Consider the following 27,262-nt stretch of genomic DNA (forward strand, 5'->3'; position numbering starts at 1 on the left):
TCTTCACACTACACTAAAAGTGCCAAAAGAGGGTTTTTGTATCAATGCAATAGAAGGACCATTCTGGGTTCCCCAAAGAACATTTCTACTAACCGTTCTTAAAAGAACAATTTTCTTCTTAGTGTAAGGAACATTTTAATAACCTGAATAATCATTTCCATTTTAAAGAACTTTATGTCCAATGGAAAGATTACATGTATATTAAAGTTTTTGTCATGGAACAATGCCAGTTAAGAATCCTTCACTGAAACATTTTTTGGGAAATTGCATAGCTGCAAATTTTATCCAAAATACATCACTTTTCAGACACTGCTATGGTTATTTACAATCATGATTTTATCATACAGACATTCAGATGAATTACTTCATATCCAAACAAAGAATTTGGCATTACTGTATACATTTGGGCTTGATGGTTGGATGTTGATCCAAACCTCCATCCATCTCCCTGACAACTGCTCTGAGTCAAGAAATTACATCTACATCCCTGACAAGGTTTCTTACCTGAAAGATTGATGTACTTGAGATCCTCGACAAGACCAGACTCGCAATGAACTTGGTGTTGAACCTTCACAAATAAACATTTTCTGACTTTCCCTCAGAAATTTATCGTAAAACAGACTGAAATGCTTGACCGATGTTCCGTAGACCATTTGAACATACTTAACACTTACTTTTAACGCATTGCTGTGGTGGTAACAAACCTCATAATTACCTTCAAATCCCTATTAAACTAGATGTGTTTTGTTTAGGTAACTACAGTAACTATAAACATACTAACTTCATTAAAGTTAGAATGAAGCATAAATGAAACTAACCACAGAAGAAAAACAGTTTACTCTAGTATCCGTTTTAGTGCCCCTTGTGGCAGTAATGTTCAAAATGTTCATATTTGCATTCCGTTATGAATTGCAGTCTGACGTTTTGAAATGCAACAATGCACAAAATTGAATTTGTGTAGCCAGAACTGTTGTCATTCTTGTACTTGTGTAAAGTATGTTTTGGGTATACAAGTAGCAACTGGATAGCAGTCCCAAAGCTGTTGCAACTTACCTCCATACTCATAATTCCCTCACAGTTCATTTTTGTTTGCACGGCGGTTCCGTTGCTAAGCAGAAGACAAGCTCCGATGGAAGACCTTGCTGCATTATTAATTTAGTCCTAATGATTTTCTGGCACTTTGGCCTCTTACTCGTCAATTAGCTACCTGCCAGCTACAAGCAGAGATCTAGACTAATAAAATACTGACAGGGTCCTGGAGAGGGCCAGAGACAGCCAGTGCTAATGAGAGACTCACTGCTAAGGTGATTAGTACGGTGTGTGTGTTTGTGTGTGTGGGAGAGAAGAGAATAAAAACAAGAGAGTATGTGCTGATAATAGTCATTTATGTGCCAGGTTACAGAGCTGTCATTACTGAGTTCCTGAGTCGATACATGGTTTCAGGTGGGAACAGGGTTACCTGGCACTGTTTCTCAGAGACTAATTTTCATGCTTAGCAACAATGATAATGAACTGTTACCTTACATATCTTTATGATACATATCTTTATTTTTATAAATAATGATAATTTTAATGTAATGTAAAATTAAATATTGAATACAATATTAAATACATTAAAACTCACAATTTGGTTACTGTAAAATGCATAAGTACTGTGTATTTTTCAATATACAATATAATGTCAATAAATTGTCTTCATATTTAATTTTTTTTAAATATTGAAATATTTTAAAAACAGATATTTTCCATATTGTCTGTATATATGTGTAAATGCGTATACATATGATTTATAATTAGCATTCCTGTTAGTCAAATCTGAGATTAAATACACACACATACACACTTGTCTATAGTTTAGCTGGTAGCACTTTATTTTAAGGTCCAGTTCTCACTATTAACTACAGTAGTTGCTTATTAGCATGCATATTACTAGCATATTGGCTGTTTATTAGTACTTATAAAGCACATATTAATGCCTTTTTCTGCATGAGCATATTCTAGATCCCTTAATGCTAAACCTAACAACTGCCTTACTAACTATTAATAAGCAGCAAATTAGGAGTTTATTGAAGCAAAATTCATAGTTAATAGTTAGTTATTAGTGAGAATTACTCCGTAAACTAAAGTGTGATCATTTAGTTTTATTGACAAAACAAGTGGTATTATGAGGAATAGGCATCCAGTTGTATCTTTTTGTATTCTGGGGAGGGTTTGAGTGTTTTAGGGGAAACTATAGCTAGAATTTCTCTCTTTGCTAGTGTCTGCTCTCCATAATCAGACTCAGATTTTTAAACAGCCTCTAGCCAAGCTGTCATCCATCTGTCACTGTCTTTGTGTATGAGTGTGTGTGTGTGGTACAGTGTTTATTTTCTTTCTCAACACTCTGGTCATCTAGCCGAAGCCTCAGCACCTTCCCAGGTTGCCCCAGGGTATTGTGTAAATGAGTATTGTGTAAAGTCATATGTAAGCATGGTAAAATGATCAAATATGTGTCATTTCATGAAGGGATACAGATTATGCGTGTCATGCTTGCTTATTTATTTATTCATAGATACATTTATAATAAACCCTCCACCTCCCCCAGTTCCACCTGTCTAGATTTTATAGAGAGTTTATGTATGTTTATTTACACAGCAGCAGCATATCTTACATGCTCACAGTCTGTGTATCTGTTGGCAGTAGCAAGTCCGCACTTGTGTGTCAGCATGCATAACAGATCTTGACCGCCATAGTCTTGTGTAGCCACACCTTCAAATTGATGGCTTGGTGTCTGTCTGCCAAGACCAAATACATGCTAAAACTTTTCAGAGATGTCATAATTTATTTGCAAAAACAGATAACTCCATTTTTTTTTTACATTTTCAAAAATCATGTTTTTTATTATGTTATCATATTTGTATTGTTTTATTGTTAGTTAGCTGTATTTTTTTAGTTATTTTTAACCTAATCAAAATAACCCAACTGCAGTCTGATTGAGATTAATTTGAATGGACAATGAAAAAAACATGAGTTATCTGTTTTTGCAAATTAACTCTTCATATATTTTAATTATTTTTTAAGAAATCTGAATGTATAATAGACATAGCTCTTCTACAAATATATAAATATCTGAACACATGTCCAGGCACCAGTAAATGATGACTCAGCCCTTATGAAAATTCACCATGCTTTTATAATAGGAAAAGTGTAGTAACCATGTTTTGTTTTTTTGTGTGTAATGATTACCATTTGTACAACCACAGTCTTACTACAAATACCATGGTTAAACTGTGGTTAGCACAGCAAAACCATGGTTAATTTGTGGTTACCGTAGTTTAACTATAGTAACCATGATTTTTTTGTTTTATTTGTACTGTAGTAAAACCATGGTTCATTTTCGTAAGGGAGGAATCAGGGTTCTCAAGGTGACTGTAAGGGTAAATGCTGTGCATTTTTCAGCTCACAGGCAGTAAACTCTGCTTTTTCCTGTTAAACTCTCTTACTTCTCAAATCGCCTCTGGCACTGTGACAGTTTTTCCTGCCTACATAATTTTCGTAGCTGTGTTATTGCCCAGACGAATTACACATCCATTCGTCACTTCCAGGCTCTCTGTAGTAAGACTATGTTTGTGTTACATTTCTACTTGTTTATCCTTTGTATTTCTTATGAATTGTTCCACAGGTGAATGAGATTTATCAGGACAGCTCCCTGGGTGCCCATATTAATGTTGTCCTGGTTAGAATCATGATGCTCTGCTCCTCCAAGGTAAGACGGCATCAGCCAGTTTTCTTCTGAAACTTTGTTGGATGACTGTGGTTGTATCAACAGCACTTCAAAGTATGAAAATATCTTATCTATGAAAAAAATATCTAGTGTACTCGACTCCAGTAGCTGTCCAACAAAGATTGTATTGAAGTATATTCTGGTATCTCAATCCAAGGAAAAGTTTCACCACTGTAGCCAAGGTAGATTCAAAGTTGGGTTTTTGGATTTATTTTGTAATGGATGCAAATGACTTGAATTTCTAAGAAACTTAAAATTAAAAACTGTTTAAAAAATAAATAAACAGCATACTGAAATTGAAAAAGTTTGATTACTGACTTCTAGGTACGACGTGGTGCCAAAGTCCTGTCCAGCAGGTTTAAGTTTCTTTATTCTTTGGACCACTTTGCATTTAATTACTGAATTAATTAATTAATTAATTAATTAATAAGCTCAAGTAGAACTCTAACATCAAACTGTAGAAAATTACAGAAGATTTTTCTTGAAAACACGTGCAAAATGGTACCAAAAATTGGATAGAAATATATAAATGTTCAAATGTTATAGCATTAATAGATTTGGCTTAAAATGTTCAAATTTCTGAAACTAAATTGTTTCAGTTAACAGTGTCCGGTATTAACCTATGATTTGTGTTGGTATTGTCAGTCCATGGGTTTGATTGAGCTGGGCAACGCTTCTCAGAGTCTGGAGAATGTCTGCCGCTGGGCTTTCCTGCAGCAAAAAGAGGACAAGAATGATGCAGAATACCACGATCATGCCATTTTTCTCACCAGACAAGAGTTTGGGCCCACTGGCATGCAAGGTAATACTTTTGGATTCCATGAACTTACATGTAAACGTGACCTGATGCATTTATGTATAGTACATCAAGAATCTCAGATATGCAGACTAATTCTAATTCATGTAACAGGGAGAATGAACTGTAATCTTACCATACGTTTTTTTTTTTTTTTTCTCAGAGAGACTTGCCAGTTTGAGCCAACGTAAACAGCAGACCATTGACGACAATTTATCTTCCCTCTCTTTGCAGGTTATGCTCCTGTGACAGGAATGTGTCACCCTGTGAGAAGTTGCACTCTTAACCATGAGGATGGCTTCTCATCTGCTTTTGTTGTGGCCCATGAGACAGGACATGTGTGAGAAAAACTTGATAAAACCTTCCTGCATAATATGCCACCACTGACCAGTGTTTGAGAAGCTAGTTTGAGCCCTAAGTTAATCATAAAAACTAGCAGTTCAGCCTAAATCAAGCCGCTAAGTATTTACAGTTCATACCACAGATAAAACGTTAATGGTGCACTAAGCGATTTTTACCAAAAGATGTTGATATTTGAAAGCACCAAAACAAACACGCCCATACCCCAACAGGATCTCTTCCCTATTTTGAAAATCATTTTAATTTAAAAAAATTTAATCAGTGAAGTATTTATCAGTACAGAAGATGATTGTATAGACTAAGTGAGTGAATGCGTGCTTGTTTTTATTATATTCAGACTGGGGATGGAGCACGACGGCCAGGCGAATGAGTGTGGGGATGAGGTTCCCATGGGGAGTATAATGGCTCCTCTGGTTCAAGCAGCCTTCCACCGTTTTCATTGGTCCCGATGCAGTCAACAGGAGCTCAGGCGATACCTCAAGTGAGTTACTTGGTTTTGGTAGCCTCCTGCTTTGTAGTATATGAATATATTCTGTTATTCATCCTGTTCCTTGATTACAAATTCTAAGATAGTACTATTACTCATGCAGTACATATGACTGTCTGCGTGACGACCCCTTTGATCATGAGTGGCCAACTCTGCCCCAGCTGCCTGGTCTGCATTACTCTATGAATGACCAGTGCCGCTTTGACTTCGGCATGGGCTACATGATGTGCACTGCGGTGAGTGAAAGAGAGACTTTGTCACACCAACTAACATGACATGCCATCTCACTCCACATTCAGCCACATAAACTAGTTTTATAGTTAGTAGGTTTATAGTTAGTAAATCTGGCAATGCAGTATACTGAGTCCAAGTTAAGATGATTAAATAATACTGAAAATGTGGAATGTTTGTTTTTATTTGAACCTCAAAGTTTTCGATTTCTTTTAAACATTTCAAATAGAGGAAAGCCATGGCATAAAATTAAGATTTTACCCTCTTAACTGTCACCCATCTCTTAAAGGGTTAGTTCACCCCAAAATGAAAATTCTGTCAATAATTACTCACCCTCATGTCGTTCCAAACCCGTAAGACCTTCGTTCATCTTCGGAACACAAATTAAGATGTTTTTGCTGGAGCTCTCTGACCCTCCCATAGACGGCAATGCAACTGAAATGTTCCCAGGTCTAGAAACGTAGTAAATACATCGGTAAAACAGTCCATGTGAAATCAGTGGCTCAACTTCAGTTTTGCGACGCTACGAGAATACTTTTTTTTTTGCGCAAAGAAAACAAAAATAACAATTTACTCAACCATTCTTCCGCTATTTTAGAGAGTATCACAATGCATACGCACGCTTTCCCCTAAGCGTAAACAGTGCTTAATACACACGTTCATGCGCGCGCTTTCCCCCAAACGTAAACAACGCTGATTAAGTCAAATACGTTCTTAGGTACTCTCCAAAATGGCGGAAGACGTAACTCGGGGGAGAAGAATGGTTGAGTAAATTGTTATTTTTGTTTTCTTTGCGCAAAAAAAAGTATTACTAGGAATAATGTAGAAAAAGTAATAGATTGAAATAGATTACCGAAAAAATCTACATCATAACAGGAGTATTTTTCATTGCCATTTTCCCTATTACGCTTTTGAAATCATCATAAATTATATAACAGTTGAAAGCTTAAAACCTCAAAATTCATCTTGTGGAAACCATTTTAAAATCGGACATTGCATTACTATGGAAATGATACTTCGAAATCATATTACAAAATGTATTTGTTCATGAATTATAACAATTTAAGTTTGGATAGTACACAACACATCTATGTTTAAAAATTGGGGTGACAGTTAAAGGTTTAAGACAATCTCAATAAAATTAAGAATATTTAAGATTCTGCACTATTTCTAGGTGACTAATCAAATGTAATCAAATGATTATACTGATCATGTAACTATTTGTACCGACAATCATATGTTCTTGCTTCCTTTTTAATCATCATGCGTATCTGTCTGATTTACATATTTATTATTATTTATAAAGTGTTAAGCCACTTTCCCATTTTCCCTGCCAATACGGCCATGTAATCTGGGCTGGTCACATGGTCTGTGTGTATGAATGCGAGCATGACTGTTTCTTTTAGTACAGCACCTACGATCCTTGCAAGCAGCTGTGGTGCAGCCACCCCGAGAACCCTTTCTTCTGCAAGACCAAGAAGGGCCCTCCTATTGATGGGACCAAGTGTGCAACAGGAAAGGTTAGACCTTATACTCAGAACCTGAGCATAAACCCAGAACCAGAATACCAGATACCATTTTCACATTCTTTTCTCTCTCTCTCTCTTTATTTCTCCAGCACTGTTTTAAGGGTCACTGTATCAAGCTGACGCCAGACATTCTTAGGCAGGATGGCCACTGGGGTCAGTGGACCAAGTTTGGCTCCTGTTCTCGTACCTGTGGTGGTGGAGTACGGTTCCGAACTCGAGAGTGTAACAACCCAATGTGAGTGTCTTCAAATCGGTGAAAGTGGTATTCTCATCTTCTCACATTTCACATCTGTTGACTTGAACAAATCTGTTCTATGTTGTAGTCCGGCCAACGGGGGGCGCACTTGTTATGGAAACAACTATGAGTTCCAGCTCTGTAACATGGAGGAGTGTGCAAAGGCCCTGGCTGACTTTAGAGAGGAGCAGTGCAAGATGTGGAACCCCCACTTTGAGCATGAGGGCACCAAACACCATTGGCTGCCCTACGAGCACCCTGAACGTGAGTGATGAGCTGATTTTTTTAGGGTTGATCTTTTCCACATCATTTTCCATTTTTGTTCAGTCTCATTTTATGCTGGTGAAAAAGACATTGGCACAGTCACATGGTATTATACTCTTCATTTTAATGCTTCCTGATGTCTGCCATGTGTCTTGGACCCTGTTCATCTTTCTTTCAAAGAAATGTGCTTTTTACATATTATTCACAATGCTATTTTTTCTGTAAATGTTTCCATAACATAAGAGCTAAGAAATATGTATTTGTATTTTATGTGCCATATAGAATCCCTTTTTTTTTTTTTTTGCATTTTATAGCTTTACGCTTCTGCATTTTGTGATATCGGTAATACGTACAATAAGATTTCATTTGTTAACATTAGTTAGCATGAACTAACAATGAACAATACTTCTATAGCATTTGTTAATCTTAATTAATGTTAATCTCAACATTTACAAGTACATTTTTGAGATCAAAAGTTGTGTTAACATTAGTTAATGCACTGTTAACTAGCAAAAACATCTTTTCCACGAAAAAAAAATTAAAAATACAAAAATTGAATAGCAGGTTTTTATCTGACAACTCTGACTTTTTTTATCATAACTGCGAGTTCATATCTCACAATTCCGAACTTTCTTCTCAGAATTGAGACATTTCATTTTTTTATCCCACTGCGGAAACAAGTCTCATAGTTTTATGTCGTGCCACCAAAACCTTAATGCAGAACAACAAAGAAAATGGAACATAAATTCATGGAAAGGATGAAACCAAAACTCTCTGGAAAAAAGTGTCTGTATCTCTCCTTCAGGATCATGGTATAATTTTTTATGTCTTTATTTGGTAACTTCAACATTAAGACTTTAGAAAGAGTAATAGGGTTGTTACTTAACTGAAGAGTTGCTCTTAGCTGCTTGGAAACATTCGCCAAAAGTTTGGCCCAGTCATTGAGAAGGGCTTCAGCCAAGAGCTGGACATCAGCGTTTGGACGAAAGGCACATGGAAATGTGATTAAGCAGCAATGGCATCTCCAGTTATCCACTGGGACCGAATTACTGCTACAGTAAAGGGAATGCAGGTAGTCAGCTAATAACCACTCCAGCCTCCCGCTCTACTGCTGAGAGGAGTAAACAATCTTGTTTTCACTGCACATACAGTAAGAACAATGTTGCAGTGGAGACCCTGGTTTTTATTTTTTCTATTTAAATCTTTTTTATGATTATTTATGTAGCAGACACATTCTTTTGTTTTAAGACTCTAAAATCATTATCATTACAACACAAATCTGATATCAGTGGCATTCTTACTAAATCTATCTATATGAATTGTCTAGATGTAGCAATGTAATTGATTAGTACTTACAGGTGTATATATATGTAAAGCGTGGTTGTAGCACACATACATTTTAATACATTCTATCAGCCTGACTGCTTACTTTTCACAAGTATTAATTCTTGTACATTTTTGTATGTTTGGATGTACACTACTATTCAAAATTTTGGGATTGGTAAGATTTTATCATAACATAAAGTAATTTATGTTCACAAAGGCTGCATTTCCTTGATCAAAAATACAGTAAAACAGTAATATTGTAAAATGTTATAGTACAATTAAAATAAGTGTTTTCTATTTGAATATATTTTAAAATGTCATTTTAAAATTCCTGTGATGATTAAGCTGAATTTTCAGCAATAATTACATTTTTAGGATTCTTTGTTGTATGGAAAGTTGAAAAGAACATCATTTATTTGATCAAATCTTTTTGTAGTAATGTAAACATCTTTACTGTCACTTTTGAACAATTTAATGCATCCTTGCCAAAATAAAAGTCATTTATTATTTATTTATTTTTTAATCTTGCTGACCACGAACATTTAAATGGTAATTTACACTGAAAAGTACCATATGAACATATTGTATCAAAATTATAACTAAACTGTAAAAACAATCTTTACCAATCCATACATTGTAAATATATTTTTTTATGATTTTTATGATTATTATATTTTTATATTTAAATTTTTCATTCATTTTAACATCGCAAAGTGTCAGCTTGAGTAAAGTGACGGAATCTCACAAAAAAAAAAAAAAAACTGTTATGTCAAAAGAAGTGCTAGGTAAATGTGGTGGCATTGAACATATTTAATCTTGATGATAAAAATACAGTAAAGTCAATATATTAATTACATGATTTCAAAAACGTGCCAAAATGTATGTGTTGTAAGAAAACTTATGACTTCAAAGATCTCGATGAAGAATAGGTTTTATTGCAGTGTAGCAGTGACAAATGCATGCAGAAAGAACCCCAAACATCCCAAGCCCAAACCTTTTATACAGTGACAATTTGCTACCCTGAATGTAAATGAAGTTGCTCCGGTAACAGCTGTGGTCTGTATGTTAATGAAGTTCCAACACCCAATTGTCTGAGATTGTTCTCGGTGTCCCACACCTATTCATATTCTACAATTGGTGGAGTGGAATCTGGGCCTGGGCAGTCTGTAGTTTCTTACAGTGTGCTCAAACAAATATGAATTGTATGAATTTGTCTGTGGTCTGTTTTTTTGGACAGCTGAAGAGAGATGTCAACTTTACTGCCAGTCAAAAGAAACTGGAGACGTGGTGTCCATGAAGAGAATGGTGCATGACGGCACACATTGTTCCTACAAAGACCCTTACAGCGTGTGTGTGCGTGGGGAGTGTGAGGTAAAGGTTATTCAAACACCCACACAAACCATTCATCACTGAAGTTCATCCTCCAAAATGCCATAGAATGAATAATATCAGGCCTAATCAGCCTTCTGAGGCCTTTCTACTTCTCACTGCCAGGTAAATTGTTGATTCACTAGAACAGGACGCTGTCTTCAATGGTCTGTGTTTAGCTAGTTTTGTTATTGGTGGAATAAATGACTGCAAAGTCCTGATTGATCAAGTACATGCTTAGATCGCAGTGTTTTGCTAGTGGAATTAAAAGATGAAGTGCATTCCAAGATGTATTGCTTTATAATCTGAGAGAGATATAAATGTCTGGAAAAGGCTGGGTTTGAATGTGCACCAGCACTGGCACTCACTAAGGGAAAGATGGGATCTGTGTTGTTTCCATGCAGTTGTGTGCTCAAGAGTGTTTCCTACCTTTTACTGATGTTTATTGATTGTATTGGCAAACAGTGGTTCTGGTTAGAATTAAGATTAAGTTTAGAGTAAATTTACCATCCATGCATTCATTTTCATGCAAAATTGCTGGTCAATAGCACTGTTGTCTTTGCCTTTATAAAGACATTTATTGCCATGGATGATGGATTACACTCAAAAGCAAAAGCTTGCAGTTTCAGATTCAATTGTGGAAATGCTCTGTTTGGTTTTCTTCATCAGTGTTCTTGTCTTGTTTTCCAGTAAAAATGTAAACATACTTAAAAGTATGAATAATAAGTATGGTTTTTAATAGATATTAATATTTTTTTCAACAAATTGCTAAAGGACTAAGAAAAAATTAAGTCTTAAATATCTTTTTAAATTTTGTAAATATTTTTTATAATTGTTATAGTATAACATTTTTATACATTTTATTTTGAGGATCTTTTACTGGAAAAACTATAAAATGGTGCTTTTTTTAGTCATGTGATATCAACATGTTACTTACATGATTTTAAACATTTTTAAAAGTACTAATCATTTCTTAATGTCTAAAACCTTTAAATTATTGAGTGCACCTTGAATGCATTCAAAAACAGAGAGGTTCTACAAAGAGGTTCTATAAGAAACATTTCTGTGAATTTGCTTAGCTTCATCATTATATATATATTATATATATATATATACACCTGTATACTCTATATTCTTGGTTCTCTTAAACCCTGCTCTCTGCACAGAAAGTGGGCTGTGACAATGTTATAGCCTCGGAACTAGAGGATGATAAGTGTGGCGTGTGTGGAGGAGACAACTCTACCTGCAAGATTGTCAAAGGAAATTTCACCCGCAGCACGAGGAAACCAGGTGAGCTTCTTCCCTCGCTGCAGACTCCATGAGCAGGTCTACATACATGACTTGTGTAGTTCACTCAGTGTGTTCAACCCAGATTTATTCTAAAATTTCACCACAATCAGGAAATTCTTCAATTCTCAAATCTCATGTTTATTTTTGTGAATTGTATTCTTAGGTTTTCTGAAGATCATGGAGATTCCTAGAGGGCACGCCACATACAGATCCGTGAATTCAAAGGAACTCCGCATATTCTAGGTAGAAGTTCCTTCTCAGCAAATGCCTGTGTGATTAATTACTCCAACACTGGCCCTCATAATTCAAGTGTCTAGCCTCCCACTGTTTGTTATTGATGGAGAGATTTGGACTCCTCCTGGCACTGAGAACATTAGGAATTCCAGCTCAGTGGCCGTGAAGCACCTTAGCTGCTTAGAAGTAATGCCTTCCAATACTGTGATTTATAGGGACAAGAAATGCGTATAAAATCAGCTTGATGAAGATTGATCCTTGTTTTTGTCTCACTCTGTGCATAAATTGGACTGCATGGAGTTAAGATTGTCCTAATGTTAAATTGTCCTCTGCTAGCGGTGAAGAACCAGGCCACAGATCATATCTTCCTGAATGACGAGGGTGATTTTCCTGAGTCACGTACAGTAATTGAGAAAGGTGTGGCATGGGAGTACACTAACAATGACGACATGGAGACGGTCCAGACCACCGGACCACTCAAATATGGAGTTCTCATTATGGTAAGAAGAATTTATATCAGCCAAAATTACCAGAAGAAGTGGACAATTAATAAATCAAAAGAGCTTTCAGGATTAATAAGGGCAGTACATCTAGTAATGGATAGAAATAGTTCACCAAGAATTGAAAATTCAGTCATACTCACCCTGGTGTTGTTCCAATGGCATTTGCCCTTCTTTCTTTTTCAGACCATGAAAGGAGAAATTTAAAAAATGCCCTGCCCTGCTCACGCAAAAGATGCAGAAGTATCACAGAATGGTCCCGTGTAACACGTATCATACATTCCAAGTGTTTTGAGGGTATAGGATAGGGTTAGGTGAAAAACAAAGCTAAATTTATTGTATTTAGCCTAAATAAAATGTTTCATGCGGTTAGTTCAGCGGTTAGGTCATACAAGTACACCCTTGTGAGAAATCAAAATTAATAAAAGCACAACATGAAATACAGAGCCTAGAAATCTTTAAAAAAAAAAAATGTCAATGTACCTTCTTCAGTGAGTTCAATATCTCCAGACAGGAACGCTTTGTCAGGTGCCAGTCAGAATGACAGTTGATAGATGTGAACACAACATATATCTTCAGCTCAGAGAAGAAAGTACATGGATTGTATTTTATTTTGCATTTTTAATCTAGATTTCTCACAACGTGTGATTTTCCTGGGTGAGTTGAAATGAACTGTGGTTATAAGGAAAGCACAGTGGTGTACAGACCAATGGGCAATGGCCTAGGTCAGATATTGCATACAATCAGGACACTTGATTGTATGTGACATGTATCACATGGGACCATTCAGTGATATTTTTGTGGCTTTTTTATTTTTTTTAAAAAAAGCTTGATGCTGTTTGCTATCCACTGCCATTATATGGTCAAGCATGAACAGTATATTTTCAAAAGAAAAATTATCCTTTTGTGGCCCAAAAAGAAATAAGGGATACAGCATTAGAATAACACCAGGATGAGTAAACAATGACTTAATTTTCATCTTTGGGTAAACTATAAACAATTATATTAAATCACATGATATTGATAAATCTAGTCAACAGAATGTATTTTAAAAAGTAACATGCTTCACCAGTATCAAACATCTTCTCCAGGTCCAGTCTCAGAGCATTTCTAAAGTCACACTTTCATACAAATACATCCTGCCAGAAGATCCGCTCTCATCAATGGAGAACACCCTGCCTCAGGACGACACAATTTACTTTGAGTGGGCTCTCAGGAAGTGGTCGCACTGCTCAAAGCCATGTGGCGGAGGTACACAGTAATATATAACAATTGGATTCTTTTGAGTTTACTTTCAATAGAGTTAGTATTTTTAATTGAATTGACCATGTCCAATATTATGTTGAATTAGGAATAAGTTGGGAATGACAATTAAATACTATTTTTAAAATACATATTTTAATAGGTAGCATTTCAAGCATTGATTATTAACCTTTAACTTTAGTTTTAACATATATTTTTTGTACAAATGTAAAGTTTTTTTTATGATTTCTCTTATGTAAGATGTATGTAAGAAAGTTTCTTACACTGAACAAAATTATAAACACAACACTTGTTTTTGCCCCCATTTTTCATGGGCTGAACTCGAAGATCTAAGACTTTTTCTATGTACACAAAAGGCCTATTTCTCTCAAATATTGTTCACAAATCTGTCTAAATCTGTGTTAGTGAGCACTTCTCCTTTGCCGAGATAATCCATCCACCTCACAGGTGTGGCATATCAAGATGCTGATTAGACAGCATGATTATTGCACAGGTGTGCCTTAGGCTGGCCACAATAAAAGGCCACTCTAAAATGTGCAGTTTTATCACACAGCACAATGCCACAGATGTCGCAAGTTTTGAGGGAGCGTGCAATTGGCATGCTGACTGCAGGAATGTCCACCAGAGCTGTTGCCCGTGAATTGAATGTTAATTTCTCTACCATAAACCGTCTCTAAAGGCAGTGTGTTCCAGTTCCTGCCAATATCCAGCAACTTCACACAGCCATTGAAGAGGAGTGGACCAACATTCCACAGGCCACAATCAACAATATGATCAACTCTGTGCAAAGGAGATGTGTTGCACTGCGTGAGGCAAATGGTGGTCGCACCAGATACTGACTGGTAAGCACCACCCCCCACCCCACCCCGGACTCCCCCAATAAAGTAGAACTGCACATTTTAGAGTGGCCTTTTATTGTGGCCAGCCTAAGGCACACCTGTGCAATAATCATGCTGTCTAATCAGCATCTTGATATGCCACACCTGTGAGGTGGATGGAGTGTCTCGGCAAAGAAGAAGTGCTCACTAACACAGATTTAGACAGATTTGTGAACAGTATTTGAGAGAAATGAGAAAATTAGAAATTGAGAAATTTTGTGTACATAGAAAAAGTCTTAGATCTTTGAGGTTAGCTCATGAAAAATGGGGGCAAAAACAAAAGTGTTGCGTTTATAATTTTGTTCAGTGTATGTAAAATACAACAAAAACATTAATATTGTAATTTATCATTGCAATTTCCTGTAAAGGAAAACATCTTGGTTAGATATGGTAACCCTCATTCCCTTTTGGAGGGAACGGAAACTTTGTGTCAAAGTCCAACACTAGGTGTCGCATTTTAGAGCCCAGACACCTCTGAAATCATTGAGAAAAGGCCAATGAAATTGGCGAGCAAAATTTTCAAAGCTGGCCACTCCCCGGATATTCATGTATAAATAGTTCAGCATGTCATTTGCTCACTCGTTTTGTTCTGAAGAGTCGAAAAGTGTCTTAACTCACTCAGAAGCAGTTCAGAGGGACACAACGTCTCCGTTCCCTCCATCAGGGAACGAGGGTTACCATACGTAACTGAGATGTTCCCTTTTAGTCTGTCAATTTGACGTAGTGTCGAAGTCCAACACTAGGGGTCCGTATACTAAATGCCACAGCACCTGAACTGTGTTACGAGTCCACAGTCCACAAGGGCACAGATGTTGAGAAGCCCAGCGTGTCACAACCAAAGGTACCTCTCCTCCTCATAACCTTACAACACCCAAGATTTATGACCACTCTCCAACATCTGGGAGAGCCGCCATATAAGGCAGAGGTCACCTCCAACTGGAGACTTTTCTCTTCTGAGAATAAATAATAATAAAATAGCGGCTAAAAAGTCCTGGTTGTTAATGTTAGGGAAGCGTCCATTTCCCCCGAGTGGAGAAGGAACACTACGGACCACATCCTACCTGAAGGGGAGGTAACATGTGGAGATGCATCTAAAACTCACTAAAAAGTGAGTACTACATAGGGATGGTTTCTGTGGAGTGCTCCACATAAGGGGATAACTACTAAGCACAAACAGATCAGCTGTCTGTCTAGGGAAAACACTTGAGTTAGGAACAGGGCAGTGGATTAATACACATATGGGACCACCGTTGAAAGTCACAACATATGGAGCACCAATCCATTATGAGAGTTCACTCGAGGAATACTTACAAGTAATGGGTTCTTAAAGCAAGTTTCTCTGCCAAACTCAGCTACGCAAAGAGTGCTTGAATGATGGAAAGGCAGTCCAGGGTTCATAAAAGGAACTGAACTGGACTCAAGAGTGCACATTACCACCACTATATGCAAGTTCTACACCTTACTAGTCACACTGAATCTTGGATGAATTGGCTTACACTTGCAGATATGGTCAAGTGCCCTGACTCCCAGTGGGCCAGGTTAGCCTCTGGCCTGATAAGCCATGGAAATCGTATCCATAGTCTAGTGAGAGATTTCCTGTTTGGAGATAACGTTCCCCTTCCGCTGTCTTCCAGACAGACAAGGAGCTGTTCAGTCATTCTGAAATTCTGTGTGTACTGAAATGGATGCACAGGGCTCGCACCAGGCACAACAGTGACAGGCAAGATTTCCTTGCTTGAAAAGAATAACTTGCAGGGTCACCACTTGGTCCATAAGGGGAGTAGTGGCAACCTTTGGCACGGATCCAGGCTGGGGTCTCAAAATAATGCATCCGTGCCGAGGGATGCCTCAGACAGGGAAATTGCAATGGGCAAAGAAAGGATTCCTGTGAGCAACAGATATGTCTGTGCCTGACTAAATCACTCCAATCAGCTGATTCGCCAAGCCAAACAACCTGAGGAGCCAACAGGAAAGGCTGGGGAGTCCAGACTTCTTGTCAGTGGTCTCAGTGGAACTACGTTCGATCTACCTGAGGCAGGGTTCCTGTGGCATTGTGGAGCAAGGCTCACAATGGAGGAGGACGTTGTGTCCTTCGAAGCACTCGGTGAAGGTGCCTTGTCCCCCAGGCCTCCTGTAGAAACCTCTGATGTACGAGGGAGCCGAAGCTTGCCTAAGTTTGTCATACTGGCTTGACATCAGACCTGCTGCATCAAAATGTAAGGAGGCATAAGTCTCTGTCTGAACAGGCTTTGATGCTCAATTTCAGCGCCTGATACCTAGGGCCAGGAAGGCTGTGTGAGTAGAATGACCCAGGGACATGAATTTCTGTTTTAATTACAAACTGATGGCCGTCTGCAGAGTGGCAGATAGCCTAGGTGATGCAGCATCCACCTCTCATCCCCTGATGCATGTAGAGCTGGTTGGTCAGTTGGTATCTCTCCCTGGGTCGCTCATTTCAGGGATGCTTTGAAAATTCTTAAGGTTTCTAAGCAACCTGAGAATGAGCTGGTGATGCCACCTTGCTGCGAGAAGATTGCCTTCGGTCAGACTTAACCACCAGTCCAGGCTGATGCAGGGTCAGTGCAGTTCTCGCAGGGAGTCCCCAGTGACAAGCAGGCAGAGATTGCTACATCAGGGGTCCAAGGATAGAACCCGACCCATGCCAAGGCAGAATACCTTTGCCAGTTTACTGACTGTCGAGAAATGGCAGTGTCGCCAAAGAGATCAAACTGGGAAATAGGGGAGTAAAGAAAATGCACTTTCTTAGTAACCCACATACTCGTCAGGCTGAGCCACACGTGGTGCTTCTGGGCCACTGATGTACACTGATGATATGCCCTCCACGGAGTATGCGGTGTGACCTTTGTAGCATAGTCAGTCGCCGAGTACAGTTCCCGCATGCTCCGGGTTGGGTCCACCCTCGTGCAGACCCTGGCCTAAACACCAGCAGGACAGCCATGGTGTGCAGAATGGATGCAGCTTGTCCAGAAGTGGTATAAGCTCTCACCACAAGGGACAAGGAAACTTATATGCTGTGGACTGGAGTTTCGGACAGCCCCTCCAGGTGGCAGTGTTTTGCACACAAAATGCACCACTATCACTCTCTCCACCTGGGGAATCCCCATATATATCTTCACTGGACAGCTGTCAAGGGTGATGAGAAAAGAGGAACCGGGTCATCGTATTAGAGCACATGCGGTTGGAGGAACAAGAGGTCCGCAGGAATTCATCCGGCAGAACTTCTCCCGCAACATCTCTTTGCTCCCCTTCAGTGTACATCATCGAGGCCTCGTAACCGGAAGTTGAAGGGACAGGACAGGATGTAGATGAGGTGACTTGTTTTTAAAAAAAAAAAAGAATGTGAGCCACGTGTGCAACGTGCTGATAGCCATGTCCTCACAAGAGGGACATAAACCATACACAAAAGCTGCTTTTAAGAGGAAATTTGCTCTCAAAGATCACCGTTGAAGCACCCAGGGTTATTCTCACTACACTATCTATTTATACCCAGATATCCGGGGCATGGCCAGCGGTGCAAATTTTGCTTGCCGACATCATCAATGCCTTTTCTCAATGATGTCAGAGGTGTCTGGGCTCCAAAGTCTGACCCCTAGTAGCCATTACTCCAGTGAATGGAAAGTTGGAAAGTTCCATAAGTTTCTTATATGAAATAGAAATCTTTGTTTACATTAACATTACTGACTTTACTGTCACTTTTTAATCAATTTAATCCATTTTTGCTAAATAACAGTATTCATTTCTTTTTCTTTTTTTTTTATAAAATATTAGTGACCCCAAACTTTTAGAAGGTAATGTATGTTTATGTGTAATTCATAACACAAAGTAAAAGTACTGTTTTGTTTGTTGGCTGTTGTTTTTTTTCTTTTCATTCCTTAAATTGCACTTCTATGTTCCGTATTCTGTTGATTAAAGTTGCTAAAAGAATTTAATTCTTAATTCAGCTCTGAATGGTGCACAACCGTGACAAACAAGAGCTTCGAGTGAAACTTGGATCAGTGGTAGGAGACAACAGCTTGTATTGTGGCGTTTTGTCTGTTTGTCTGGCTTGTAGGGAAACAGTACACACGTTTTGGATGCCGGAGGAAGTCGGATGGCAAAATGGTACATCGCACACTCTGTGCCAACATACCCAAACCTCGCGCCATCAGTCGAGCCTGCAACCAGAAGGAGTGCTCAGAACCAATGTAAGCAAATGAGGTTCACCGTGTGGTAGTTTTCAAACCAATATCATACAGTTGAACTGTTGTGGTGTCTAAATGAGTGATGGATGATGGTGTAAGGCAGGGGTCACCAAACTTGGTCCTGGAGGGTTAGGACTGCACAGTTTAGCACCAACTTGCCTCAATACACCTGCCTGGAAGTTTCAAGTATTCCTAGTAAGACCTTGATTAGCTGCTTCAGGTGTGTTTAATTTGGGTTGGGGCTAAACTCTGCAGGACACCAACCCTCCAGGACCAAGTCTAGTGACCCCTGGTGTAATGGAATCGTAGGGTTAGTGGACATTTTTTCAATGTGTTCTGTGTGTTTCAGCTGGGTGACAGGAGAATGGGAAGAGTGCAGTAAATCATGTGGTAAGACTGGTTCTCAGACTCGACCTGTGCGCTGTGTGAGACCTGAACTGGACGGTTCATACAAAGCCATCAACGCTAAGTATTGCAATGATGACCGGCCTGAAGGGCGACGATCCTGTAATCGTCACCTATGCCCTGCACAATGGAGAACTGGACCTTGGTCTCAGGTGAGTATGAGCAAGATTGAGAGTTTGAGAGTCAGATATTTCATTTAAATTACCACTCACTTAAAGTTCATCTTTAAAAATATTTTGATTAATGTGTCCTATTTAATAACACTGTTAAAACACAAAACTATCAATTTTTCACACTGTACATTTAAGATATTATAATAATATGCCTGAATTCAAAATGAATTATTAATTTTACTGTTCACTGCTTTATTTTTAATAAAAATAATAATAAATAATATTTGTGATATTATTGATTATTTATTGATTTTTGGCCATAACATGAAAATTATTATCAAACATATCTTATCAGCCAGAATATCAGTGATATTCTAAAAGAAAGAATCTTGTATCAGCATCTGTATCAGTTGCTGTATTTTAGCGTCAGTGATGCTAAAAGAAAGGACCATCATTATGTTAAAGCAACAGTTCACCCAAAATGGTATTCTCAAAATATTAATACTTTAATGTAACAACCTTATTCTCAAAACATTATGCCATTATTTAAGTAACGTCATGACTTATTCGCAAATAATACAACCTTAATACAGTGTGAAGGTGCACTACTGGCACACTATAAATGTAAAATAAAATGTAATTTATTCCTGCAATGGCAAGCTGAATTTTTGATAATAACTGGGCACAAAATCAGCATATTGGAATGATTTCTGAAGGATCATGTGACAATGAAGAATGTGACACTGCTGAAAATTCAGCCTTGCCATAAATTACATTTTGTATGTTAAAATAGAAAACAGCTATTTGAAATTGTAAAAGATTTTTTTCAATATTTTTACTCTATTTTTTAACAAATAAATGCAGCCTTGGTAAGCATAAGAGACTTTTTTCAAAACGCTTTTGACCTGTAGTGTAGGTGAATCAATGGTATCTTGTTACTGCATCCCATTCTGCTACTGTGAATGTGTAAATGTTCTGCATGTGTGTGCAGTGCTCAGTGACCTGTGGTAATGGGACGCAGGAGCGGCAGGTCATGTGCAGCACCCCTGATAATGCCATCGGCATCTGTATGGACACCAAGCCTGAGAGCATCAAATCATGTCTGCTGGCACCGTGTCCAAGTGAGTGTCCGCTGAGACCTATACAGCTCCTCAGAATTCACTCTTTCAAAACTAAAATAACACTGTTCCTAAATCCTCTCTTAATTTCTAGATGACAGAGGGAACTTCCTCATCCAGTGGCTCTCCAGAGCAGACCCCGAGTTCCCAGCGCCCAAGATCTCCTCAAGTAAACGGCCCATCTCCAATCATCAGCCTGCTGTGTGCTGCATGGCCGCTCTTTCCTGGACCCTGCCTCTCTCTCTCTCGCTATGGCTCTGTTACACTCTGTCCTGACCGCTTCTGTGTCCCTCTCAGAGTCTTAACTTTTCCTTCGTCCGAGGGAATTCTGTGGGCTATTTCCTTCCTCTGCCCTTGTTCGCTCTGTACTTAGTCTTCTACAGAGCTGAGGGCTAAACACAGCCTAAAATTGCATTGAAAAAGGGCGGTATAGGTGCCTGTGCGGAAGGAGCCTTGTTTTGAGAAGCCGTGATGGTTGTGCTACGTCAGGTAATATGGATATGACTGTTGTAACGACTTCCATTGTGAATCATTCAACAAACTTTATGAAACAAACTCCTCTGTGTGAGGGAGTACTGTCGGTACTGGAGCATTTCAGTCAGTGTGTCAATTAAATACATATATAATATGAACATAAATAATATATCACTAAAATGACAATGTGGGCCATAATCTTAATTTATTTTGGCTGTTAAATGTCTTGTATTTTTGTATATATTTTCTTGAAAAATGGTTTAAGAACTGAGTATATAGAAGGAGGCTTTTACGGAGCATTTCATTATTTTTTACGCATTTTTTTCTGTATGATGACAAGACTAGAATGGTAAGATGGTGCACGCTTTAACACATTTTTATTTTAGAAATTGGTTGCGTGTCGATGTTTGACATCCTTATGAAGGATCAAAAATACCTCATGCTTCTGCGTGTTTGTTTCCACTCACATCAGACATTTTTGCCTTATTTTAGGTTGTAGGGATGCGAGTTTACGTTTGCATGTCCACCAAATTTCGAAAAGAGGCAGCTAAAGAAAAGAACAACAACAAATATGAATGTTTACAGCTAAGCAAGTGTAGACGGTTGCTGCTCCTCGGATCTTCTGTTATATCATGGTCTCTCACTGCTGAGTGATTGTAAGTCTGTGGAAAGATGAAGCTATAGCAATGCAGACAATGTCTAAAGGCCTTTTTTAAAACTATACAGCAATTATGTGTATATATTAAATAACGTTGAACATACTTAGTAATGGTAATAACATATTCAATGACTGTTATCTCTTACACCAGTAACAAAAGTAATATATTGTATTTATCTATGTATTTTGACCTTACAGGCCATGTTTCCTTGCCTGAAAAGTAATGATTTGAAATACGTATACAGTATATATCATGTTTAAAAGAGTATTTAAGGTTATAATGATATTTTAAAGGATTATAAAGTATCTGTGCGTGTGTGTGTGCGTGCATGTGAGGTCCTGCTGTTTTTTAAAGGGAATGTCTGTTCATTGGAGTAACTGAAATAAATGTGACAGGGTCCAGGCTGAAAATCCTCCTTTATTTAACACACAAGACTTCGATACGAGCTTTACATTGAAAAGCACTAACTGTAGCATTTGTTTAGACTGTTCTTCCAGCCCTTTTCTGGAATTACATATTCAAAGCACCTCACATGGACTTATTTGTAATTAAAACTGGTTTAAACTGATATCAAATGGCGTGTTGAAGGCAGCGTTTGGCCTGTAGTCAGGTCTTTGCTGAATGCTGGCCCCTGTAGGTCTTATTTGTCACAGCTCTTTCATTCCAGAGTAGCATTTCCCTACATTATGTGGTTGTTTAAATGTAACCCAGGATGTGCCATTTCCATTTTTATAATTATATTCCTCAAAGTTGTCTGTTTTTCAGTGGATTTGATGGTGTTGAGATGTTTTACCAAAGTGTTTACTAAACTGTGAATGGTGTGACATTTCAAAGCAGTTTACATTATACTAAGAAAAGTTGTATGTGTTGTCTTGTACATGCTCTATATTTGACAGGAAGTCTCTGTGTATCTAATGTGGTTTCTTGTCGGCTGTGTTTATGGGAATAAAGGGTCAAGTAATATACTGAATACTTAAATCCTCTGAATCCTCTATAATTTTATGCCGCCGTTTTGCATATGCTAACTTTATTTCCATTTCACATTTTCCACATTTCCTGGTGTTTTGCTTCATTCTTTTAGATTTCATTGTTGTTCTTGTTTTATTATATTATATTATATTATACTTTGAATTTTCATATTTTATTTATCCTTTTACTTAATTTATATATGATGGTTTATTTTAATATTTCATCCCTTTTTTATATTATATTATATTATATTTTATTATATATTTCGCATTATCATATTGACATTGTTTGACAGGGTCACGCTGCTGCATGCTTCTTTCATTTTCATATTTCATATATTTTCTTATTTATTTTAATCTCCTATTATTGTATTGAAGTCAATAACTATCTGCCAGGGTCATGCATGTATTTATTTATTTTTTTTTTCATTTTCATATATTACTATAATTATTATTATTATTTTCTATTATTTCCCATCATTGTACTGACATCACTAACTCCACACTGAGCATCCTGTTGGTTTATTTTTCAGGAACCCGCTGTAAAGGAGACAAGTCTGTGTTCTGTCGGATGGAGGTTCTCAGTAAGTACTGCTCCAACCCAGGCTACAGACAGATGTGCTGCAAGTTCTGCAACGAGGTCAACTACACCTCTGTATTCAACCTGACTAGACCCTGGATGTACACTACTGTCACCCCTACCATAACTCCTACTGCAATGGCTCCCGTTCGCACGACACAGCTGTACAGGACCTCACAGAAGCCCGGCACAGCAATCACACCATCGTTCAGCAGATGGAGAAACATCAGCACTGAGCCCACATCTTGGGGCTACACAACCACTGTGAACCCAATAGCCCTAAAACCAGGAACCACAGTCCCTTTCACCACTGGTTCTGTCGCTGTGCACACTATGCATCCCAGCACACTCGACTACGAAGAGGAAACCAGCGCCTCCTTCTACGAGGACGAAACCTGGAGCGACGTCTCAACCGAACTCTTCTCGGATTCTGAATCGTCAGAGTTCATCTCATCGTCTGCAGAGCCTTGGCCAACAACTCCACAATATACAAGCACACCTGAGAATAAAAACATCGAGACAACTTTTCTGACAACGCCACAACCTAACATCACCGCAACAACAAGCCCTCCTGCCATAATCAGTCTCCATCAGTCAGAAGACAAGAAGGAGAATAACTCCATCGATGTGTCCTACAGGATTGTCAATCCGAACGAGGTCACACTTAACCACTTTGTTCCCAGAAAGCGAGTGCCGTTCCGTGAGAAAACGCATAATAAAAGAATTCAAGAGCTCCTTGCGGAGAAAAGACGACAAGACTTCCTGCTTCAAAGACTGAAACGAAAACCAGGAGACTGATACATTTCCTTTTCTTTATCCCTGTGGTATTTTGTGAGTATATTTTTAAGTGGTTTTACAGCCTCTACAATCTTTCTTGGCATTTGCAATATTTTTACAGGAAATAACCTCATATTTCAGTCTTGTATGTGGTATCTGTTAAAGGCATCTGATCGGATAGAAAAATGACCCTAGTCACAGCTTTTTTTTTTTTTCTTTTGAAGATGACACTGTCCCAGGGATTTACCACGTTTGGCTACTTTAAAAACGCATGGGGTGAAGCACGGGTCTGTTGTGAAGATCTGGCTTTAACTGGGCACATACTGTACGATTTTTCCAGTCCTCTACGATTGATGATCCCATTGAGATCTTGGGTAAAAGTCGTGGTACATTGTGTGGGGTCAGACTGGACAATGCACATCTTATGAACCATTTTGATCCCAGTGGTGCTGCTGACAGCAAGCGGTATACAAGAGGTGCAACAAAAGTTCACTCACCACCAAAACTTTTGAGGCTGAGAATCATTGTGAAGGGAATAAATTATCTGATGGTGCATACACATCACGCAAATACCTCATATTTGTGCTACAGAAATCGTACGATCCTAAAATTTGTCTCAGGTGGCAAAATCGTACAGTTTGAACCTGACTTAAAGCAAGATTTTTCAGAGGTTTTGCTGTTTTAAAGCACTCAAATGAAACCTTGTTGAATGAAGAGATCCATGAATCATATATATATATATATATATATATTTTTTTTTTTGCCATATTCTGTAAGGGAAAAGTCATCTTGTTAGTCATTGTTTCACTTTTAAAGGTTTATTGATCCAGCTGAAAACCAAATTAAATCAGCGTAAGCTGGTTTGTTGATCACAGATGGTTTGTTGGTTTTAGATTAGTTTTGGTCAGCTGGTGAGGCTGGCAGACCAGCTAAACCAGCTGAACACCATGTTGACCAGAATGGAAGATCAGCTTAAAAAAGAGTAGTTAAAGAGCTGGTTTTCATCAGGAGAATGATGTTTCAACATTTGGTGTATCTTTGGCAAAAAGGTCCATTGTCTATTGACAATTTGTTTGACCAACTTGACCCTGATGCAAAATCTGTATTCAAAAATCCTTTGCCCTCACAAGAAATTCCCAACCTTGTAGATTCCTGTTGAAATGTCTGTATTTTGCCAATGAAAATCAGCTGAACAACTTTAAATTTCTCTGAAATTGCACATACAAAAAGGTTGCTACCTGGCATAAACGTACCTAGGTGCACTTTTTAGCGAGACGCGAAATATGTACCAATAAGTAGCTTACATATCACTACAGTTTCCAAAAGAAATGAACACTAGAGGCAGTAAAACTCCGACGCCTTTTATTCCTTTTCACACAAATTTACAGAGTTTCGATTAATAAAGCGTAATTTTCGCACAAGTTACTTGAAGAATATCGTGTTATGACTTCAGAACAATATTAATATGTTGGGAGATTTGAAAACTGATGCTTTTGAACGTTAGCATTACACACATCCAGCTTCATATGGGTTTTCATAGACGGTAGGTTTTTTGATAGCTCACGGAGTACGGAGACGTACTTGAGAGGTGAGGGGCTCTGGTTCAAATCCTGTGTAACTACGATTCGACAAAACAGTTCAAATAAGTAAGTTCAAATAGCATGGTTGCATCAACAAATGTGTTTTTATATCAGTTTTGCATTTGTCAACACTATCGGGTAGGTTTCGGGTTGTGTTTGGTGTAGGGCATATTTCCAACACGATACAGCATTAATTTTTAGCGACGGTCCCCAGATATTTGAATTCTGAACCGCTGCAATACGTACCTGAAGCAACGTAATAAAAGCACAGCAGTACGTACCTGTCTATATCAACGTAATAAAAACGTGCCAGGGTTTACGTATTGAACCCGTGTTTTAGTGCCACTCAGTGGACATTTCTCTGTGAAACTGTGGCGAAACGCGCAGTAAGGTACGCAATGGTCTCACTAAAAAGTGCACCCAGGTACGTTTATGCCATGAGACCAGGTTGAAAAGGTCTATCATCAATAGTGTAACGATGTGTGAAGCACAGTTCACACAGAAGTCACTTTTAAACCAAGCAGCATTCTGTTGATCAGTCTGGTGGTGAATCTGTGTCCAACTTGTGAAATCTGCATTGTGAAATCTATTGTCCTTACACGGAATTCTAGATTGTGTTGATTCCTATTGAAATGACTGGATTTCACCTGTGAAATTTTTTAAAACAATGGTATTTGACTACATCTTAAATGTGACTGCACCTCAAATCTGGATACTACGAACCTTATGTTGAAAAATCATACTCCAGGGGTCGTAATGTGTTCAGAAATATTTATATTCTGCTAAATGAACAAATGTAAATGAGCTAGTTGCAGCATAATGGAATGTAAACTACTTCTAACTTAAGCAATATGCTGAATAAACAGCAAGACGGATCGCAGCAGGCAAATGTGTCAATGTTTACATGCGGGGGAAAAACAACACAGACGGACGCAAGTGTGAACGGCCCATTAGGATGACTGCTGTGCAATTGCTGGTCATTTCATGACATTTTGAAACAAAACATTAATTCTGTAACCACATGACTATTTCTTGCAAACACTTATCTGGCTTCTCTCTTAATAAATGCACAGATCTGAATCCCATCGTAAATGTTGTAAATATGAACTAGAATTTATTTTTTGTATTTATTGAAGTACCTGTGCTTTCTCCCAAAGCCATTTTGTGTTTAGTAGACCACTTTGCGCTTTTTTTGTGCATGCGGCATGAGTGACAATCCTACACGTATCCAAGAGCCAATACTATGATATCTCCTCCACACTGTCCGAGCACTGTATTGAGAAATCAGTGTATTTTAAAAATGCAATAGACGTCTGCTTTCTTCATTTACGACCGTCTACATTCTAGATTCAAGGGGTACAAGTGGACGTCTACATTCTCGATTCATCACATTCTTCACTTAATAAAGATGCAAATGAACTAACAGTGTTGGTTTAATTCCAGCTGTGTGTTAAGAAAAACAAAAGTTTGGAAAGGTGATTTTAAGTAGAAACCAGTTGGATGGCCACAAGATGGCAGTGCTTCTCTCTTTATCAGTTTTTTTTTTTTTTTTTAGTTAAAAAATAGTCTTTATCTTAATCTATCAAAGTGTCACCTTCCTGGAATAATTTGTCTTGATCTACATGCATAAACTATCATTAAGCTGGTCACATACAGATTAGTTTTATTTGTGGATGAAGAACAAAATTTTTTTATTATTATATTGAGCCACTGTATAGTTGCAGACAGCAGATGGCAGTTTAGTGTCATAACTACATTGTTTTTACTGATATTTTCCTACTATTGGGTGGTCAAGGTCTCAAAGTTGTTGTTTTCACCTTAAAGCAACCTTGTCATTTGACAAATGAAATAATGAAGGCCTG

General features: G+C 38.0%; 2 protein-coding genes across 3 annotated transcripts in view; both read left to right on the forward strand.

Annotated features, from left to right (window-relative positions):
- adamts2a (ADAM metallopeptidase with thrombospondin type 1 motif, 2a) overlaps window positions 1–12,355 on the forward strand; it is a 67,618-nt gene extending 55,263 nt beyond the window's left edge. Inside the window, exons 6-17 of the mRNA XM_058757441.1 lie at window positions 3,662–3,745; window positions 4,409–4,565; window positions 4,794–4,899; window positions 5,257–5,400; window positions 5,510–5,642; window positions 7,044–7,157; window positions 7,256–7,401; window positions 7,490–7,665; window positions 10,229–10,362; window positions 11,526–11,649; window positions 11,813–11,892; window positions 12,220–12,355. Of these exons, the coding sequence (XP_058613424.1) occupies window positions 3,662–3,745; window positions 4,409–4,565; window positions 4,794–4,899; window positions 5,257–5,400; window positions 5,510–5,642; window positions 7,044–7,157; window positions 7,256–7,401; window positions 7,490–7,665; window positions 10,229–10,362; window positions 11,526–11,649; window positions 11,813–11,892 (1,398 nt within the window). The 3' untranslated portion in view covers window positions 12,220–12,355. The remainder of the gene's footprint in view (window positions 1–3,661; window positions 3,746–4,408; window positions 4,566–4,793; window positions 4,900–5,256; window positions 5,401–5,509; window positions 5,643–7,043; window positions 7,158–7,255; window positions 7,402–7,489; window positions 7,666–10,228; window positions 10,363–11,525; window positions 11,650–11,812; window positions 11,893–12,219) is intronic.
- Window positions 12,356–13,495: 1,140 nt separating this feature from the next.
- On the forward strand, window positions 13,496–27,257 carry LOC131528881 (A disintegrin and metalloproteinase with thrombospondin motifs 2-like). Of its 2 annotated transcripts, XM_058758332.1 has the most exons (7): window positions 13,496–13,634; window positions 18,314–18,333; window positions 18,597–18,729; window positions 19,076–19,283; window positions 20,236–20,365; window positions 20,457–20,531; window positions 22,997–27,257. In XM_058758332.1, the coding sequence occupies exons 1-7, from the start codon at window positions 13,624–13,626 to the stop codon at window positions 23,839–23,841; spliced, it is 1,422 nt and encodes a 473-aa protein (XP_058614315.1). In that variant the 5' UTR covers window positions 13,496–13,623; the 3' UTR covers window positions 23,842–27,257. The 2 variants fall into 2 exon arrangements, with proteins under 2 accessions (XP_058614315.1, XP_058614316.1); XM_058758333.1 differs by lacking the exon at window positions 13,496–13,634 and having other exon boundaries at window positions 18,315–18,333; window positions 18,487–18,729.
- The last annotated feature ends 5 nt before the right edge of the window (window positions 27,258–27,262 follow it).

The sequence above is a fragment of the Onychostoma macrolepis genome, chromosome 21, assembly GCF_012432095.1.
Source record: "Onychostoma macrolepis isolate SWU-2019 chromosome 21, ASM1243209v1, whole genome shotgun sequence".
NCBI classification, from domain to species: Eukaryota; Metazoa; Chordata; class Actinopteri; order Cypriniformes; family Cyprinidae; genus Onychostoma; species Onychostoma macrolepis.